The sequence below is a fragment of the Artibeus jamaicensis genome, unplaced genomic scaffold (genome assembly GCF_021234435.1).
Source record: "Artibeus jamaicensis isolate MK-2021 breed Jamaican fruit bat unplaced genomic scaffold, CSHL_Jam_final contig_1998, whole genome shotgun sequence".
NCBI classification, from domain to species: Eukaryota; Metazoa; Chordata; class Mammalia; order Chiroptera; family Phyllostomidae; genus Artibeus; species Artibeus jamaicensis.
Window position 1 is genome coordinate 23341563 of NW_026521407.1, and position 21005 is coordinate 23362567.

The 21005-nt window shown below is 39.8% G+C and overlaps 1 protein-coding gene across 1 annotated transcript in view; it reads left to right on the plus strand.

Moving 5' to 3' along the window:
- The window catches only part of MYO1D (myosin ID), a 334697-nt gene that overhangs the window by 106041 nt on the left and 207651 nt on the right, over positions 1-21005 (plus strand). Inside the window, exons 12-14 of the mRNA XM_053655662.1 lie at positions 3046-3116; positions 6485-6559; positions 14742-14874. Of these exons, the coding sequence (XP_053511637.1) occupies positions 3046-3116; positions 6485-6559; positions 14742-14874 (279 nt within the window). The remainder of the gene's footprint in view (positions 1-3045; positions 3117-6484; positions 6560-14741; positions 14875-21005) is intronic.

Consider the following 21005-nt stretch of genomic DNA (forward strand, 5'->3'; position numbering starts at 1 on the left):
AGAAATTCTAGCTATAATTCTGGTTGTTACACGGAAACTGGTTCTTTAAATACACGGGTATCCTTTCAACTCCCCATGTTTCACATTGTAAAAATGTTATCAGCAGATCATGTCCTTGAATCATTGGTGGCAGTTGTGGTTATCAGACCTTTGTGCTGTGCCTTGCATGTAGAATGCTATTAATATTTGTCCTAGGAGGGTCACCATTGTCCCCAAGTGTTTCTTATAAATACAGCTTGTCTGGCAACCATAAGCTAAAGTAAAAACAGTCCTCATACTTCTTCCCTTCCATGAAAAAGGGCCAAACACTTTTGCTCCTCCATAATTCCATGTCAGTCTAGGATGCATTGCCATTCTCAGCACAGATAAATCTGTTCTCTAACTTTGTCCCCTTTGAAGTTATGTAATCAGAATAGGAAGATTCCACAATTAACTAGGTAAAGCACAACCATTAGATATAAATTACTGGCTGATATTTGTTTTAGGACAGTTTATTTCTAAAATACTCTCCTTGGGCTGTAACTGAGGATTGACTTGTAGCCCTACTACAAGTTAGCTTTGAGATACTACAGTCTGATCTTGGACATTAGGGTTCTGGTTAGAGGTACCCCTTTAGTTATTCCCCATTTAAAATGCAAATACTTACTAAGTGCCTCTCATTTTTTAGGCACAGTCCTGGGTGCTGGGGGAAGACCAGTGAGCAAAATTAGAAGCCACCTGAATAATTTAGAATGATGCTTTTAGAGATGGTATGATTACATGGGCAGATGTCCTGTTTTTGAGAGATAGGTGAAATGTCCTTTGCAATCACAGTTGAGGTTTTGTAGACTCGCCTAGAATTGTGCCTACCAGATGATCAGTGTTCGTCAAATCTGAATTGAATTGGTCACGATCATACCGAATAAACCTTACAGAATATTGCATTTTAAATTAAAATCTGCAAGACTCAAAATCATCTCATTTTGATATGTTTCACCTTGGCCATTTATACACCTGAATTAAATTTGTCAACCAAGTATTTGGAAATATGGTCTCATTCTCAACACAGCAACTGTGCATAGTACATTTAAACAGTTGCTACTGATTTCATAGGAAATGCTGAACAGTAATTAATCTGTAGAGATTGGATTTTCTTTCTTTCTTTCTTTTTTTTTTAAATGTGGGAGCCCAGGTTTTGCCAGCTCTCAGACCAGGTGGCTCCTTCCTCCAGCATCACCCCAAGACAGGCACTAAGATGGGGGATTTTAAAGTATATTCTTTCCTGGGATTTTTCCCTAATGAAGGAAAGACATGATGTAACCAAGCTGTCAGGATATTTTCATCACTATGAATCTTTCTGTTACATGATGCTATTATTATTCTGTATGTTAAGCCAGGTCTTAACCATTTGCTACTGGTTATTGATTAGCTATAGTTATTGGCATGTTAAATAAGAGGTTTTTAGCTTGTAACATTTATTTAGGTGCTAAATTGTTTCTTATGCTTTACAGTTATGAAGAGGCAGGAAAATGATCTAATAAACCGTAAAATTACTATTTAAAGAATTATTAATGTATGAAGTTAAATGATAAGTGCATAGCTATTATTATTTTTTAGAAAGTAAAGCCTAACACATTCTGTGTTCAGATCAGTTAAGAATTTGCAGTACCCAAATGTAAGAATATTTTGTTAGTATAGCCATCTCTTGGCTCCTTCTCCTTTGGGGGTTTTATAAATAAATAGGCTTTACAAAAGTTGTTAATAAGAGAAGAAAAGAGGAATCAAATATTTTGGAGAAACTCTGTATGTCACTGGATCTCCATAGTTTGTTAAACCTTGAAGATAACTTCCCGAGATGTGATTATTAAAGGAGACAGAGCAAGCAGATGGCAGAGCCCAGAGTGGAGCCTTGGAAGTCTGACTTCTAATTTCCTGTCTGACTGTGTGCACTTGTTGAGTAAATAGACTAATTATTCCTTTAACAGTATCTAGATATTGGCATAGACCCCACCATCCTGGTTAGGATGATTTGTTATCTAACACTACAGCCTAAGTGGTTTTGGTGCATAACTACATCAATATTTTGTGGATTTTTAGACATCTGCCTTAGAACTTAAAGGCTATCAAGTGATCTTTCACAGGGCAGACGAAGTCTAGGTGCCACTGTGACATGGAGAATTGCAGCAAGTTATGGAGACCACCAGGGCTATATAGAAACTGCCTTTCCATAAAGTATTCCTCTTTAGTGAGAAAGAGCTTCTGAAGGTTGGTTAATCTCTATGAAGTGACAGGCTTGAACTGGAGTCCCAGCTTAGCAAAAGACAGGTGAGCCACACTCTTGTGTGTACAAGAAGCACAGACATTACCTTCAGTCCCAATAATTCTTCCCAGAGCTACCACCTGCAAGTTACATGGCCTTCTGCCACTTGCCTAACCACTTTAAGCCTTAGTTTCCACGTGTGGAAAGGGGAGCACATAATACTGACTCAACTACCAGTTGTGAGGATTGAATGAGATGTGTGCACCTGCCAGACAGCAGGCCCTCAGTGTGGCCCTCCTTAAGTGGAACGTTGAGAAGGAAACCGTATTCGTCAGGGTAGGCTGGGATGCATTAAGACTGCAGCCAAGATTAAGTGTCATAGACAGTAGAAGCCCACTTTTTCTCAGGGACCCAGACTTCTTTCATCTTCCGGCTCTTCCATCCCCCAGGCACTGCCCTTCTCTGCATCCAGCTAGTGGGAGGAGAAAAGAAAGCGCAGAGGAGGATTGCCCCCTTTTCACCAGCTCGGCCCTGGAATAGCCTCACCTCACTTCCGCTCACCTCCCATTGTCCAGAACTTGGACGTTCGGCCACATTCAGCTGCAGGGCTGCTGTGTGGATTTCTGGTGAAAGCTTGTAGTCTTTACTACACAAGCAAAATATTTCAATCAAGCCCCACACCGTGTGATTTCGTTCATAATGACATCATGATTTGTAACATTTTATCATCTCATATAAAATTGAAATATATTTTTAGGAAAGTGAAAATGGCTATTTCCAAAATAATCTCCTTCTTAATTTCTTAGCTCTGTGCCTCAGACAAAATCCTGGAGTTTGATCGAGATTTTCGAATTCGACATTATGCAGGTGATGTAGTGTGAGTATCTTAGTTTGGTACCTCATGTGATGGTTTGCATGCAACCTCCCTTCAGAAAATATAACTGGGGGGAATATAAGTTGTTTTCCTGTTCACTTTATATACCTCCTTTAATCTTTCACTTTAAAAAGAAGTTGGCATAGCTTCATTCATTCCTTGCTTTTCAAACATTTACTGAGCACACACTTTCTGGCTGTGCACAGTTCCTGGCACAGCTGGCAGTCAGTCAAAGTCAGCTGATGGATAAATACATCATGGAACCTTGTAAGAACTAGGATGGAACAATAGATGAGAGGGGCCTTTCCTTAAAGACACTAAGAGTTACGTGGAGGATGTAAGATACATGGTAAGTCACTAAAGAAGAATGAATGGAAGGGGTAGACTACAGATGCACAAACGAATACACTGAAGAATAATAATTACCAGAATGAGGAGTATAGAGAAATGTTGCTGAAGGAAGTGATGCCCAAGCTGAGTCCTAAAAGTAAAAGAGGCTTTATTAGAGCAAAGAGCTAAGAAGAGAGGAGGGAGAAGAGACAGCAGACATACAGGCCCTGAGATGAAAGTCATCACTGTGTGAAGAACTGTAAATAGTTGGGTAACTTTATGAGCAAAAGCCAGTTTGCCATATTATTTTTCAAATATGATTTAAAAAAGTAAAACTTGCATGAGCCACATTTGCTGATTATAATAAAAGTAGAAATTGATAAGAAAACATAGTTAAATAATATAATTGCCACAGTGTTGTAGTTTCGAAGAGCTGCAGTAACAAATTACCTTAAATTGATGGCTTAAAACAGGAGAAATTGATCCTTTCATAGTTCAGGGGGCCAGAAGTTTTAAATCTAGATGTCACAAAGCTACACTCTGAAGGCCCTGGAGAGGAGCCTTTTCCAGCTTCTGGCAGCCACAGGCACTCCTTGGCTTGTGGCCTCATCACACCAGTCTCTGCCTCTATGGTCACATTGCCTCCTCCTCTTGGGTATGTCAGTGCTAAGCCTCCTATGCCTGTATCCTAAAACTACACTTGTGACGGCATTTAGGGCCCACCTGGGTAATGCAGTTCAAGCTTCTCCTCTGATGATCCTTCGTACCAGATAAGGCTGGCATTCACAGGTCCGAGGGAATTTCATGGGGATGTTTTTCAGGACGGCATTTTTTCAGCCTACTATACTTAGTATGCTTTGACTGTCCCTGGAACACTGCCCCATGTCTTAGTATTTAAAGAGCCCTCTTGTTCTTTCTTCTTATTTTTTACATTAGGGATTCTGTTGATATTCCTAAAACCCATTATAGGGAAAGATGAAGCAATAACAAAAAAGCAAATGATGATCTCTAAATGCTGAAAAGACATTTGGAGAAATTTTAATAGCTGTTCCTGATTGAAATTAAAACTCTAGAATTATAAAATAATATGGCTCAAAATTATCACCCCATCTGTCAAACTAGCCATTAGTGCTGGTATAGCACCATTTCCATCTTTTCCTGGTCCTCTTCCCAGGCTCCAGAATACTGAAGAGGGAAGACTCAGCACTGCACAGCTATCTCCCAGTGCAAACGCAGGCCTCACCTACACGATACTTCCATCTAGCTCGAAATGGCAGAGCTGGACAGAACCCTTAGAGACCACCTAGGCCAGCCCTTTTGTTTTATAGATGAAGAAACTTACACAGAGTATGTAGAATTCATACCCAAGGTCACACAGCATGTTTATGGAAAAGCTGAGGCACTAACTAGGTTTCCTGACTCTCAGAACTCTAGCCGACCTCTTTGAGTGTATTCAGTGCCTCAGGCTTGCCCTGCTCTCCCTAAGCCCTCCAATTCTTGTCTAGATTTTTACTGGACATAGTCTTTGTGCACAATACTTCATAAAGTATGGTCCCTGCCCATAGCAATTCATGTAAGATACATACATAGGTATATGGTTGTGTTTGTGTCTTTATACACATAAATTTGTAGATCATCTGTATAAATAGTTACACACATACATATACACACATTTACATACATACACTGATACAATAAAAGGCGGTCTAAAATAATTGCCATATGAATTGTCAGAATTCAAAATAAGGAAGCGATATAATACTTCTAGCTGTGTGATAACCCAGGAAGGCTGATGCTGCCTTCCTTGGATGCTAGGGATTGTTTTTATAGGAACAAGTGGGAAGAGTGCTAAAAAAAATATTCAAGAAATAGCAACTAGGACCATTTGACTGGAGGGTGTCCTTTTTTGTAGCATAGACAAGTAGAAATGCCTGGAAAAATAGGTTGAGATCAAATTGTAATGAGTCTTGAAGGCCAAAAATAAGGACTTTGAAGTTTGAATTTTATGTGTTAGACAACAAATTGAGTCAGGTGACTTCAAGGGTTCAGTTAGAAATGACTTGAAGGTATTAAGAAGAAGACTGAGGTGGGGGAGGCAAGGACATAATTTTGGACTGGTGACCTCAAAGGGCCTGTGGGCAGCATAGCCTTAAGGAACTTTCTTATAGAATTAAATGTGTAAGGATGAAACATTGGCAAGGGTTAGAGACCTGAGAATTGTGTACATTGATGTAATTGTCAACAAGGATGTCTAGACAGGTGAGAAAACAGCTGTAAGGAGCAACTACACCTAGAGTTACTGTTTGCTCAACGGCCTAGCCTCTGTCCTTATCACCCAGAATCCTCCATTCCTCTTATACCCTGAGTTCCCTCCGAGGAGAGAGGCCATGCCAGTCACTGCAGCAGAGTGGCTCCCATTCATTCCCTCCCTTCTCACCAAATGCTGGATTCCAAGACCTTACTCATCTCCCTTCCTCCAAACCATGAATAGTGGCCTTATTTTCCCTCAAGAAAACCGTGCATGTGCCTGCTTGCATCCCTTCCTTTAATCTGTTTCCCTGTGTGATCTGCCTTCCTTTCTCTTCTGTTTATCCAACTCTTACCATCCTTTGCAGTTCTCCTTGGATTCTTTTATTTCACCCTGAACACACTGAGTGAACCTTAGGCAAGTCACTTGACCTCCGTACGGATGAGACTCTTAGCTCCTGTGTGTCGCTGTTTTGCTTTTATCTTAGGAATGTTGGATGATAAGTACAGCTGTCTATTTTAAAAGTCATCTTCTTGAGGTAAGCAGTAAACCAGTAGAAAATTATTGTAATTGTAATAATGGTAATGATGTTTGCTCTCCCTTTAAGGAATAGAAACAATAGCCCCTGTACGTAGTAGGGTAAATTTGATATCCCTTAACATAGAACATGGAGGACAGAATCAGCCTTATTGATTGGTTACATAATTAAGAGCAGGATGGCATGTAGGCTTCTAGAAAAGCTTAAATGTGGCTGTTTGGTGAGTAATGCATGCTTTTCTGTTTTTTCTTCTAGCTATTCTGTCATTGGTTTTATTGACAAAAATAAAGACACTTTATTTCAAGATTTCAAGCGCCTCATGTATAACAGGTAGGACTAAATTTTATTATCTTTATATTAAACTCTTTGACATTAATTGCACAGTATATATACAAATGATTATTTTTATGTGACAATTTTAAGATTTTCTGGTAAATTTTCTAGTTCTGCTTGATCACACTTAACGAATAAGATTTACTTTATAATTATAAAAATTTATAAACATAGGACAGGCACCTACTGTTAATATGATTTTCCTTGATTTTTCCTCTGGTTGCCTCCATTTCTCTGGTCACTGCTGCCATCCTTCTGGCACCGCCTACCAGTGTAGGCAGGAGTCCCTGGCTAGGCCAGTGAGGAAGGGAGGGTGTCAGCTAACCTCTGGCACAGGTGAAACCTGTATACACTCTGACTCCCACTGTAGTGTCTTAACCTCTAAGAGAACCCTCAGATATCAGAGTGACATTTCACATCAGTGGTGATGTATCCTGAGTGGACAGAATCTTCTCACAATCCCAGAAAACATGAAAAAGCTATGGTAAAATAAAACAAAGCAAAGCATCAAACCCAGTGTGATACTTTGGAGAGAAGACCCATGAAGGAAAACAGATTCTTAGCCAGCTTCTTTTTTTTAAAATATATTTTACTGATTATGCTACTACAGTTGTCCCATTCCTCCCCATCATCCCCCTTCACCCTGCACACCCTTTTCCACCCATATTCCCCCCCTTTAGTTCATGTCCATGTGTCATAAGTTCTTTAGCTTCTATATTTCCCATACTATTCTCGCCCTCCCCCTGTCTATTTTCTACCTACCGTCTATGCTACTTATTCTCTGTACCTTCTCCCCTCTTCTCCTCCTCCCACTCCCCTCTTGCTAACCCTCCATGTGGTCTCCATATCTGTGGTTCTGTTCCTGTTCTAGTTGTTTGCTTAGTTTGTTTTGTTTTTTGTTTTAGGTGTGGTTGTTAATAACTGTGAGTTTGCTGTCATTTTACTATACATGTTTTTTATCTTCTTTTTCTTAGATAAGTACCTTTAACATTTCATAAAATAAGGGCTTGGTTGATAATGAACTCCTTGAACTTGACCTTATCGGAGAAACACTTTATCTGCCCTTCTATTCTAAATGAAAGCTTTGCTGGATAGAGCAATCTTGGATGTAGGTCTTTGGATTTCATGACTTGGAATTCTTTCCAGCCCCTTCTTGCCTGTAAGGTCTCTTGAGAAATCAGCTATAGTCCGATGGGGACTCCTTTGTAGGTGATTGTCCCCTTATCTCTTGCTGCTTCTAGGATTCTCTCCTTCATTTTAATCTTGGCTAATGTAATGATGATGTGCCTTGGTTTGTTCCTTCTTGGGTCCAACTTCTTTGGGACTCTCTGAGCTTCCTGGATTTCCTGGAAGTGTATTGCCTTTGCCAGATTGGGGAAGTTCTCCTTAATTATTTGTTCAAATAAGTGTTCCACTTGTTGCTGTTCGTCTTCCCCTTCTGGTACCCCTATAATTCATATGTTGGAACATTTAAAGATGTCCTGGAGGTTCCTAAGCCTCTCCTCATTTTTCTGAATTTTTGTTTCTTCATTGTTTTCTGTTTGATTGTTTCTTTCTTCCTTCTGGTCCACTCCCTTGATTTGAGTCCCAGTTTCCTTCCCATCACTATTGGTTCCCTGTTGCATTTTCTTTCATATCACTTAGTGTAGCCTTCATCTTTTCATCTAATTTGCGACCAAATTCAACCAGTTCTGTGAGCATCCTGATCACCAGTGCTTTGAACTGTACATCCAATAGACTGGCTGGCTGTTCGTCGTTTAGTTGTATTGCTGTGGAGCTTTGATCTGTTCTTTCATTTGAGCCTTTTTTTTTGGGGGGGGGGTTTGGTCACGCTTGTTACATAGTGGGGGGGGACCCTTAAGTGGTCACCAGGGCAGGGCAACCCAGTAGCTGGGTTGTGATGTTGTATGTAGGGGTGGGGGAAACAATGGCTCTTGCTCTGCTCTGCCAGATTTCAGTCCCTTATGTCACTTCCCCCAAGCAAACTCAGCCCTTCTGGTGCTGATTCCCAGGTGGGTGGGCTTGTGTACATTCTAGGACCCTGTGGGTCTCTCAAGCGAACTCTCCTGTAAGGCTGGGAGTCTCGCTCTGGGCCTCAACCCCCACAGGTCTTTTCGATCTGTGTTTTGAGGCTTTATTTCTCGGCACTGGGACCCTGGGTTGCACGGTCTGTCTCGCTCCCCAATTTTGCCTGATTTATCAGCATGTGAACGTGGGACCACCTGGTCAGCCAGATGCCTGGCACACAGTGTCTCACTTCACAATCGGCACCTCACTGGGTCTGCCCTTTGCCAACCCTAGCCCAGGGTCTGCCAGCTGCCGCCTGTGTGCCCCAGTCCACCCACTGCCATCTTGCAGGCCCAGGTGCCTTGTGTTCCCAATGCCACCACTTTTTGTGCCTCGACCCCTCTCTGCCCGGCTGCTGGACTCCACCCCACCTACCCATCTGGATAATTTTGTCTATTTGATCTCCTTGATTGTCCAACTTCCATACAGTTCAGTTTTCTACCAGTTCTAGTTGTTATTTTATTTCTAAGTTGTTGTTGTCCTTATTTTGGTTGTGCAAAGAGGTACAGTGTATCTACCTATACCTCCATCTTGGCCAGACAGCCAGCTTCTTCTTTTGGATTAGAGAACTGTAGTCACTCATTTATCAAGTCTCCTCAGTCAGTTGGTCAGTAGATCATCAAAAATTATTGTGCACCTTCGAGCCACATGTTCTTCCATGCTCTGGGATACAGCTGTGGAAAAAATTCGGACAAAGTCCCTGCCCTCCTGGAGCCTGGATTCCAGTGGAGATTATAGTCCATAAATAAAACAACTAACTTCCAGGTAGTGACAAGTGCTGTGAGGAAAAATAAAGTAGAGAAAAGATTGAAGGGTGCAGGCGGGAAGGGCAGGGGAGACGTCATAGATAGGAGGGTCAGGAAACACTTCCTACAAGAGGTGACATTTGAGAGGTGACAAAGACCTGAGTGAAGTGAGGTCATGAGCCAGAGGGTCAGGAAACACTTCCTAAAAGAGGTGACATTTGAGAGGTGACAAAGACCTGAATGAAGTGAGGTCATGAGCCAGATTCTGTGAGGGGAAGAGCACTCCAAGCAAAGATAACTGCTAGTACCAAGGTGCTAAGCTAGGAGTGAGTTTGGGAGTATTGAAGGCTGTGAATTCATTGTGGCTTTAAAGAAAGAGGGGTGGGGACGGTGATAAGGAATGAATTTAGGAGGTCAACAGGGCCTGAGTTATAAAGAGTCTGTGAGCCAAGGTGAGGAGGAGGTATGAAGGGAAGCCATTGGAACTAATGACATGATGGAGAAATGACTGGGGCTACCTTACAAAGCACATACTGTTAAGGGTAAGAGTAGATTGGAGAGACCAGTTAGAAGGCTAGCTGAGTCATCCAGGCCAAGACTTGGATGGTAGTGACAGAGATGATAAAAAGTGGTCAGAGTGGGTGGCATTTGGTAAGTAGAGCCAGCAAGATTTGCTGATGGATAGGATGTGAGATGTAAGAAAAAACAGAAATCAAAGACAATGCCTGAGCAATGGGGAAGGGATGTTTGGTGAGGGGAAGACAAGAGGAGGAGCCAAGCTGGGGGACAAAGAAATCAGGAGTTTTGTTTTGGATGTTTTATGCCAGTTGGACATCCAGCTAAGTATGCCACCCAGACAATTGCATGTGTATGCATCTGGAACTCGGGGTAAAGGTGGGACTAGAGATATAAATTCATTCATTGATAGTGTTTAATGCCATAGAGTGGATGAGATTCAGAGTGCACATAGATTTAAAAAGAAAAAATAAAAGAGGTCCAAAGAAGAATCCCAGACACACTCCAACATATAGAATCAAGAAGCAAAGGAAACTGAAAGCGAGCCAGTGAGGGAGGAGGAAAACCTGGAATCTGGTGTCACCAAGGCCAAGCCAAGAAAAAAAGTGCTCTAAGAAGAAAAAATTATAAACTATGTCAAAAATCTGTCAAAAGCAGAGTGATGTGAGGACCAAGACTAACCATTGGACTTGCTGACGTGAAGGTCAGTGGGACTCTCAACAACACTGGTCTCAGGAGAGTTGAGAAGACTAACATGTGATTGAGCGGGCTCAGGGGAACACAGAAAATTAGACCGTGGAGACAGTGTGTTTAAACAGTTCTTTCAAGAAGTTTTGCCAGAAAATGGTTCATCTGTGTAGATGCTACCAAGAATGATAACGGAGCTGTCATCACTAGAAAGTAGTTACAGAGAGCCCTGGCTAGGTGGCTCAGTTGGTTGGAGCATTGTCCTATACACCAAAAGGTTGTGGGTTCAATTCCCAGTCAGGTCACATACCTAGGGTGCAGGTTCAATCCTTGGTCGGGGCACATATGGTTAGGCCACCAGTCGATGTTTCTCTCTTTCTCTCCCCCCACCCCAACTTCTCTCTCTCTCTCAAATCAATAAATATATCCTCAAGTGAGGATTAAAAGAAGAAAGAAAGTTACAAAGACAGTGAATGTGAGAGAGGATCCGTGTAAGAGCTGGTTGTAGGGAAAAGAGGCTTCCAGAAAGGAGTTTCAGAGGGACAGTGACAGAGAAGGTGGCATTGCTCTGTATAGAAAATGTCGAAACTCAAATTGGAAAAATGTCCTTAGCTCGCCAGTGGCAATGTCAGGGTCTGTTGCTAGGGGAAGAAGGCAGCCAGGCCATGTACCAAGAGACTGTCCCAGGTGGCATTTGTTACTCTCCCGAGTTTGTCATGGCCCTGAGGGTCAGCTCACTGAGAATAGCCTCACCTTCCAGTGGCGAATTCATGTAACCCCAAGCTCACAGGACAAATGGAGAAGCAAAGCAGCCTGTGGATTGATTTCCAGGGAGTAACAGTCACATGGAATGGAATACTTGCATTGGTATGACAAGCTGTTTTTTCCTATCGGGAACCCTACTAGGGAAGTCAGATAGCAGTGAGAATTCTCGTTTATTGACAGTGGAAAATATTACCTGTAAAAATTCATAATGCTTAATTTTTTGGTAAGTATGGAATCAAAACAAAGGAACCTAGATAAATCCAACAATTAAAGGCATCAAGCTAAAATGAATTCATTTCACAATAGAGATGATCTTGCCAAAGGTGTAAAAAGGTTAAAAATCTGTTGATTGTAACATACTGTATATACTTCCTTAATAGGAAGGGCCTTGCCAGGGGCTGGGAAATCTTGAAATTGGGCTAAAACCATCCTAAATTGTGTTTGGATGGGCTGCCTTTGCCTCTGGACACTTCAGTGTTTCCATGGCTGAATAGCCTCCCAAATTTCTTAAATATTTTATTTATTTGTTTACTTTTTAGAGCAAGAGTAAGGGAGGGAGGAAGAGAGGGAGAGAAACATCCATTGGTTGCCTCTTGCATGCCCCCAACTGGGGACCTGGCCCTGACCAGGAACCAGACCAGAGATCTTACAATTACCAACCCAGGGCTCAATCCATTGAGCCGCACCAGGCAGGGCACCTCCCAAATTTCCATTCTTTCTTTCTTTGTATGTATTTAAAGAGTAATTATTGGATCTCTAGTTCTGTAGACCTAAGAGGATACATGCATGTTAGTGTGAGTGTGTGTATGTGTGTCAGTGAGAGGAAGAAAGCAAGCAGGTGGCAGGCCAGGTGCACAGACTTTCGTTAGTACTGTCTTGTTAACCAGCTAAGTTCCGTCTTGTCTATTACATGTACTGGCTTTCTGGACAACTAAGTTTTCCTTTTAGGGAAAGGGTTCCTTTATTTTATCTATTTATTGTTTGAGCTGTCAGTAGCAATGCTTCTATTTTTTTATTTTATTTTTCAATGACAGTTTACATGCAATATTATTTTGTATTGTTTCAAGTGTACAGCATAGTGTTAGATAATCATATACTTTACAGAGTGTTCCCCCTGAAATTTCCTGCCTGGCACCATACATAGCTATTACAATGTCATTGACTATATTCCCCATGCTGTACTTTACATCCCCATGAATATTTTGTAACTACCAATTTGTACTTCTTAATCCCTTAATCTTGTTCACCCAGTCCTCCAATGCTTCTCCTTTCTGGCACCCATCATCTGTTCTCTGTGTCTGGGTTTGTTTCTGTTTTGTTTGTTTACATGTTTTGTTCTTTAGATTCTACATATAAGTTTAGTCATATGATATTTGTGTTATTTCACTCAGCATAATACCCTCTAGGTCTGTCCATGCAAGTGGTAAGATTTCATTGACTTTTATGGCTGAGTAATATTCCATTATGTAAATGTACCATATCTTTTTATCATCTCATCTATTGATGGACACTTGAGTTGTTTTAATATCTTGGCTGTTACAAATAATACTACAGTGGACATGGGGTACATAAATTTTTTTGAATTAGTATTTGGAGTTTCTTCAGATATATACCCAGAAATGGAATCACTGAGTCATAAAGCATTTCCCTCTTCAAATTTTTGAGGAACCTCCGTACTGTTTTCCACATTGGCCACACCAGTCTGCATTCCCACCAGCAGTGCACGAGGGCTTCCAGAAATGGGTTCCTTTAAATGTTTGAAAACTATTTTGTTAATATTACATTCATGACTTACTGCCTTAAAAGTTATTTCTCTTTAAAATGATTGTATGTGCCTATTTTGATTCAGTGTTTATCACTTTTACTGTTTAGTAGTATAATAATAATATAATAATAAACATCTTATTTCCTTCATTTTCAACACCCCTCCCCCTTCCATTTACAAAGTCATACAGGAATAGTCTCTAAAAATGGGCAGCAGTGAGTTATGTGGTGTTTGTGGTAGAAATTATATAGACCAAAAGCCAATGATTTTACATCAGATTTTTCAAAGTACACACACTCTGCTTTCAGGAAATTGGATTCAGCATGTGTCAGAAAGGTATCCCGGCACTCTGTGCATTAAACTTTGAGATCCACTGCCTTAAATTCTCTCTCAGCTGAAGATGAGGAAGGAAAGTTAAGGAAAAATGATATATATACTTGGTTATTTATATTGATATGCGTATCATTAGAAAATTATAGAATAATATTGGAAAGTAAAATAACAAGGTCCCTAAGCCACAGATCACTGCATTAATTTATAGCCACTTCCGGTGGTGGCTGGCACTGCTTGCCAGCAGTGGTAAGGGTTAGGGGCGCGGCTCTGCCTTCATTCAGAGACCCAGTAAAGCTTCACCTCACCATTTATCTTCTTTGCTCTTTTGTCATTGATTCTGGCACTTTGCGGCAATTATCCTGAGCCTCTACATACAGAAATGTACTAGGTATTTGGGAAGCCAATTCAATTTTCTCAATTTTAAACCAGGGGAAGAAAAGTGGACAAAACGATGGCTGTCGTAAATACAATTAGCAAAAAATGTCCATGTTAATTCTTTTCTCTTCTCAACCTTCCATTTTTTTAAAAAAAAATCTACAAGAGAGAAGTTTCTAGCAAGCCAGCAACATTTTAAGTTACAATTTCTTTAAAATCAAAAGTTCCCAAAATGAAACAGGAAGAAAATCAGAGTTAAGACTATCACACGTTTTTAAAATATCCCCATGGAGACAAATAATAAATGTATAATCTTTGGCGTGAAAACTGGCCTGGAGCGCACTTCAGGAATTGGATTGCAGCAGCCTGAGCATCACATCAACAACACGTTACAAGTGCCCGCACTCCCTGTAAATGTGCTCGTACATTCAGCTGCAGTCAAGGGAATTGCTTGGAGACAACGTGAAAACGATTATTTCTAACTGTATCTTTAGAAAGACCTGGCTTTTTGTAGTGTTACCAGTTCTGTAGGAATATGTGTTTCAGTCAGAAGATACTTCATATTCATGTTTTCTACCACGGCAGTGAGAATCATTTTCCTACTGGCAGTTTGCCCTCATTCTTCTACCACCAAAATCATTTTCTTTCATGTCTATGTTGTAAGGCCCATGTTAATTATTTGAGGGTCATAGGTCATAATGATACAGGCATCACTTTAAAGAAGTTTAAAGAGTTTTTAAAATATAGTATAGTATAGTTTGGACACATCTTTCAGCATAATTTTCTGGATGGAATGGTTTTCTCAATTATGCTTTATGAGTTCGGTCTGTGATCCAGTAGTGCCTCCCAGGATACACAGTTCAACAAGATTGCTTAGCAGTTCTTTTTCAGTCTGTTTGAATTGCTCTCTCTCTGTGCTTCTCAGTTCAAATCCTGTGCTGAAGAATATGTGGCCTGAAGGCAAACTGAGCATTACCGAGGTGACCAAGAGACCTCTGACCGCCGCCACCTTATTTAAGAATTCTATGATTGCTTTAGTAGACAACCTTGCATCAAAGGTAATTATTTTCTAAATATCCAAGTTAATTCCCAGATTTCCTTTTAATACATGTTATATAGAATGTATATATGGTTTGCTTTTTTAGGTAATTATAGTAACTCAAACTGAAGAATATGTATTTAAAATGATTGTTATGATAGAATTTTTATTGCTTTTTGGGTAAAACTGGTGTTTGTGTCCCAGATTAAATTTTTTTTTCAATTTGGGCTTTTTATCCTACTGTTGTTGTCAAGGGAAAAGTCTTAGTAAGGTCTTTAAAACATAGATGATAGATAGATCGATAGATAGCTAGAGAGAGAGAGAGAGCATATGCCTGACAAAAATAAACTTCAGCCCTGTGCTGACGACAAGGGCTGGCTTAAAAAAAACCTTGACTGTAATACACCATCTGTATATCATCTGAATACAAAACGATCAGCTAGAGTTTTAAGGTAAAGTTTAGTTCGTAAGTATTGTCCTTAGGCTGTTTTATTTTTTAGTTTTGTTTTTTTCCTTAGGCTGTTTTAAATAGTTGAAATCAAAGGATGTAGTATTGACAATTACTTCTGCTTTTTATTGTTCCTTTGAGATCTAACATTGTTTGATAACTTTAGTCTGTTTTTATTTTCTTTTCTTAAAGAACAGATTTTTACTTGTAACTGCTGCTGCTGACAAGTTTGATAAATTAGAGAGCATTCCGGGACTCGTTATTTTTAGTTCCTTCATTTTTATTTTTCTCTTCTAGTGCTTTTCCTGTGTATTTTCTTCTTCATTATTATCTTTTTTTTTAATCGACTACTTTTCTAAGAATTTAAATCCCTAGCATTGCTAGTTACTTCAGTGTGGATAAATTAGGCACATGCCACAGAACATATCTGTTCAGTGTTTTTTGTTTTTTTTCCATCAAGATCTTTGGCCTCAAGTAACAACAAATGAGCACAGTGTCCAGAAAGGGAGGGAAAGGACACAGATACCAAAGACTAGAATTCATTAGAACCCTTCCTCTTGCCTCTCAGCTTCTGTCCGCATGTCATCTTTACCCTGTCTCATTCAGCGAAGGAATAGAGTGGAACAAAAAAATTTATAAAATATATATTTATAAATTGTTATTTGTAAATATAATGTTTATAAAATATTTTATTTATAAATTTATTGTCTATAAAATAGATTTACTTAATTAACTAGAAAATAATCAACTTTTCCAAAATGTACTTTTTTTACAAAGTTTTTTTTAGGGGGCGGGGGAGGAAGGAAGAAAGAGAAGGAGAGAAACATCAATGTGTTGTTGCCTCTCATGCGCCCCCTACTGGGTACCTGATCTTCAACCCAAGTTTGTGCCCTGACTGGGAATTGAACCAGCAACCCTTTAGTTCAAAGGCCAGTACTCAATCCACTGAGCCACACCAGCCAGGGCTAAAATGTACATTTTTAAAAAATAAAAATACTAGAATCATTTACAGTTTCTGTATCATAAATTAGATTTACTGCTAATAAAAGAGACCCCCAAGTTAGTAGCTTAAATTTGAGAGACGTTTATTTCTCTGTCCTGTAAGTAAAGCACAGAAGAAAGTATCGCAGGATTGGTATAGCATCTCTAAGGTGATCAGGGACCCAGGTTCCATCTGTCTCTCTGCTGTACCATCCTAGGGCTTGTCATGCATCCTCCTGGTCCAAGGTGACACCTGGGGCTCCTTTCCTTCTAAAGAGACTTCTTTGAAGCCTCTCACAGCACTTCAAATACATCTCATGTGCTGTACCTAGTTGCCAGGGAAGCCGGGAAGTGCATTTTTATTCTAGTCAACTGTTCACCCAGCTAGAAATAAGTATTCTGTTTCAAAGTAGGAAAAAGATACTGGATATAAGGTAGGCAACTAGCCTATTGTCCTTGCTACAGCTGCCCAATCTGTACATTTATGGAAATGGGGGAATGAGGGCGAGAGCAGGGACAAGCAAAAGAATATAGTCAATAGACAACAAGAAGATGGATGGGGAAGAAACAAAGGAAAAATGTCAATTACATTTAGAAAATACAAAATAAAGTGATAGAAATAAATCTAAATAATTGCTACTCACTCTAACTGTAGATAGACTAAACAGACTAGATAGGTGGTTGCTACTCACTCTAACTGTAGGTAGACCAAACAGACTAGATAGGTGGAAAATCCACCTTACCTATAGGAGATACCTAATTAAAACTAAGCAGAAAGATTATAAACAAAGAGATAAATACATATCAAACCCCCACTCCCCCCAAAAAAAACTGGTTAAAAGCAATATTAATGTGAGATAACACAATTTAAGGAAAAAAAGTGTTAATGCAGATAAAGAGGCTAATAATAAAGTGAAAATACCAGGACAATAAAGCTGTTTTGTGCTAGATACCCAATAACATAGCCATGATTATATGTGATCTCTATTGAAGAAAAAGAAGGTGGCCTTGACTGGTGTGGCTCAGTGTATTGAGCACCTGCCTGTGAACCAAAGGGTCACCACTTCAGTTCCCAGTCAGGGCACATGCCTGGGTTGCAGGCCAGGTCCCCCAGTAGGGGTCGCAAGAGGCAACTACACATTGATGTTTCCCTCTCTCCCTCCTTTACCCTCTCTAAAAATAAATAAATAAAATATTTTCTTTATTAAAAAAAAGCTGAAAAATTCTAAAGGAAAAATTGACAAGTACACAATCCTAGTGGGAGATTTTAAACCAAAGCTACCAGAAACTGATAAATCAAGCAGACAACAACCTTAGTAAGAATGCAGAAGCTTTGAAAAACAGATGTAAACTTTTGTCTAATAGATCAAAAGAACTCTGTGTCCAGGGCATAGGAAATACATTCCTTTCAAGTATACATGGAACATTTACAAGATTGACCACATGCTAGACCACAAAGTTTTACCCATTTTAAGAAATGTATATACAAATATACTCTCCATCCTCATAGCAAGTAAAATAAAATTCAGCACTAAAATTTTTAATGTGTTTAGGAACTTTAAAAAGTTACTCTCTTAAGTAACTTAAGTTGAAGAAGAAATCTCAATGGAAATCACAAAATATTTGGAACTGCATGACAAAGAACTTGTAGGAAAGCGCCAAAGTATCGCCCTTGTTTGGCCTGTATAAAAAACAAGGAAGACTTCAAGTAAATGAGTTAAGTTATCAAGAAGCCTGAAAAGGAACTCCAATGAAAATATGAAGAAAAAATAATTTTAATGGAAAATTTGATCAAATAGACAAATCTTGAATAAAACTGACTTTAAAAAGAGAAAACAATATTATGAATGAAAAAAGAATACAACTCTATTACAGAGATTTAAAAAGCTTCAGAATATTATGAACAGTTGTATGCCACTACCTGACTCATTTTGTGAGATTAATATTGCCTTAGTACAGGTTAGTATTAGAAAATAAAATTAGAGATCAGTTTTACCTATGTACATAGACATACAGATTTTAAAAATACATGAATACTGCATTTTCTGACAATATAGTGAACAAAGTGCCCACTAAAACCAACTGAAAACAACTAAAGTGCTAGGTCAGTTATAAAAACCAATTTCTTGAATGCAGCCATGAACTAACAAGAAAGCAAGGAATATGCAGGCCAGGGACTGTAAAGGCAGGAGTTAACTGAGTGAAATGAGAAATAAGCACAGCGCTCAAGCTGCCTTGTGGGGATTTGTTGAAGTAGCTAACGTTGAGTATAGCAGTTCAAAGCCGGGTCCTGGAAGTGAAGCCCAGGGCCTACCCCAACTAGGGTATCTGACAGATTACACACACACACAAACACACATGCTCACACACATGCCCACACCATGGTGGGTCTCCAGGGCGCTGCCTCCTCAAAGGGTTGCCTCTAGAGTGAATTAGAAGTAATCCCTCATTATCTTAAGGGAAAACTGCCTCTCTTGGCCCTTGGCAGTGAGCCAAGAGGGGTGCTTGAACATTTCTTGAAATGTTATAATTATAAGCTACCCGGGGAGCCTGAAAAAGTGCAAGCCAATAATTTAGTTTAAAGTGCCCTGGGTCCGGTGTTGCCCCCAGGCATCTGATAGAAATGAGAAACTTCACACCAGACCTTAAAGAATTTCCAAAAATAAAGTTCTAAAGAAAATTAGGTGTTCCCAGTAAAGAATCACTACACACACAAAACAAGATAACATATGCGAGAATCAGACGAAACAACAGATTTAGACTTATGGGAACTACTTACACTGGAATTATCAAAAACAATATAAGAATGCATAATATGTTTCAAGAAATGAAAGGTTTAAAAGTATGAGAAAGAGCAAGTAACTACTCAGTTGATAGAAATAAAAGCTAAAATAAAGTTAAAGACTCAGTGGATAGGTTTAACATCATATTATGTTGGCCAAAAAGTCTGTTATATTTTTTTCTGTAAAATAAAAGACACATTTTTTATTGTCACCAGTAACTATATTGATTTGGATATTTTGAGTGTGTTAGCTATCTCCCACTAATTGGCTTCTATTGGGCAGAGGCCAGGGGTGCTGCTAAACATGTTCCTGCGCATGAGACAGCCCCACAGCGGAGAATTATTTGGCCAAAATGTCAGGAGTACCAAGAGACTTCCCTAACCACTTTGACGTGTTCAACCCATCATAGTACCTTCTCTATTCACTGCACAAACCTTCTTTTGCATTTCAGTTCCGTTTTTGCCTTTCTTGAAATAATAAAGCATAATAGTCCAAAATGTTGCATATTCCCTTCCATCTTTATTCTTTTTAATATATTTTATTGAGTATGCCATTACAGTTGTCCCATTTCCCCCCTTCAATCTCATCTCCCCAGTACACCCCCTCCCCCCCGTTCCCCCCTTTAGTTCATGTCCATGTGTCACAAGTTCTTTAGCTTCTACATTTTCCACACTACTCTTGTCCTCCCCCCTGTCTGTTTTCTACCTACCGTCTATTCTACTTATTCTTTGTACCTCCTCCCCTCTTCTCCTCCTCCCACTCCCCTGTTGCTAACCCTCCATGTGATCTCCATTTCTGTGGTTCTGCTCCTGATCTAGCTATCAGCTTAGTTTGCTTTTGTTTTAGATGTAGTTGTTAATAATTGTGAGTTTGCTGTCCTTTCACTGTTCATCTTTTTTATCTTCTTTTTCTTATATAAATCCCTTTAACATTTCATACTTTAAGGTCTTGGTGATGATGAACTCCTTGAACTTGACCTTATCTGGGAAGCACTTCATCTGCTCTTCCATTCTGAATAAAAGCTTTGCTGGATAGAGCAATCTTGGATGTAGGTCCTTGCCTTTCATGACTTGGAATACTTTCCAGCCCCTTCTTGCCTGTAAGGTCTCTTTGGAGAAATCAGCTGACAGTCTGATGGGAACTTCTTTGTAGGCGACTATCCCCTTATGTCTTGCTGCTTCTAGGATTCTCTCCTTCATTTTAATCTTGGGTAATGTAATTATGATGTGTCTTGGTGTGTTCCTCCTTGGGTCCACCTTCTTTGGGACTCTCTGAGCTCCCTGGACTTCCTGGAAGTCTATTTCCTTTGCCAGATTGGGGAAATTCTCCTTTATTATTTGTTCCAATAAGTGTTCCACTTGTTGCCATTCCTCTTCCTCTTCTGGTACCCCTATAATTTGGATGTTGGAATGTTTAAAGATGTCCTGGAGGTTCCTAAGCCTCTCCTCATTTTTTTGAATTCTTGTTTCTTCATTGTTTTCTGTTTAATTGTTTCTTTCTTCCTTCTGGTCCACTCCCTTGATTTGAGTCCCAGTTTTTTTTTTCCATCACTATTGGTTCCCTGTGCATTTTCCTTCATTTCACTTAGTGTAACCTTCATCTTTTCATCGAATTTGTGACTAAAATCAACCAGTTCTGTGAGCATCCCGATCACCAGTGTTTTGAACTGTGCATCCGAGAGGTTGGCTATCTCTGTGTTGCTTAGAAGTATTAGCTCTGGGGCTTTGAGTTGTTCTTTTGCTTCAGCCATAATGTTTTGGTCTGTTCTCACCTGTTATGTATGAGGGGCGGAGGCTTAGGTGTTCACCAGGGTGGGTCAACCCATTGCCTGGGTTGTGACTGGGAGCGGGGTCAGAGAGGGAGCAGTGGTGTTTGTTGGGCTCTCTCTCAGATTTCGGTCCCCTCTGCCACTTCCCACAAGCAAATTGGGCCCTTCTG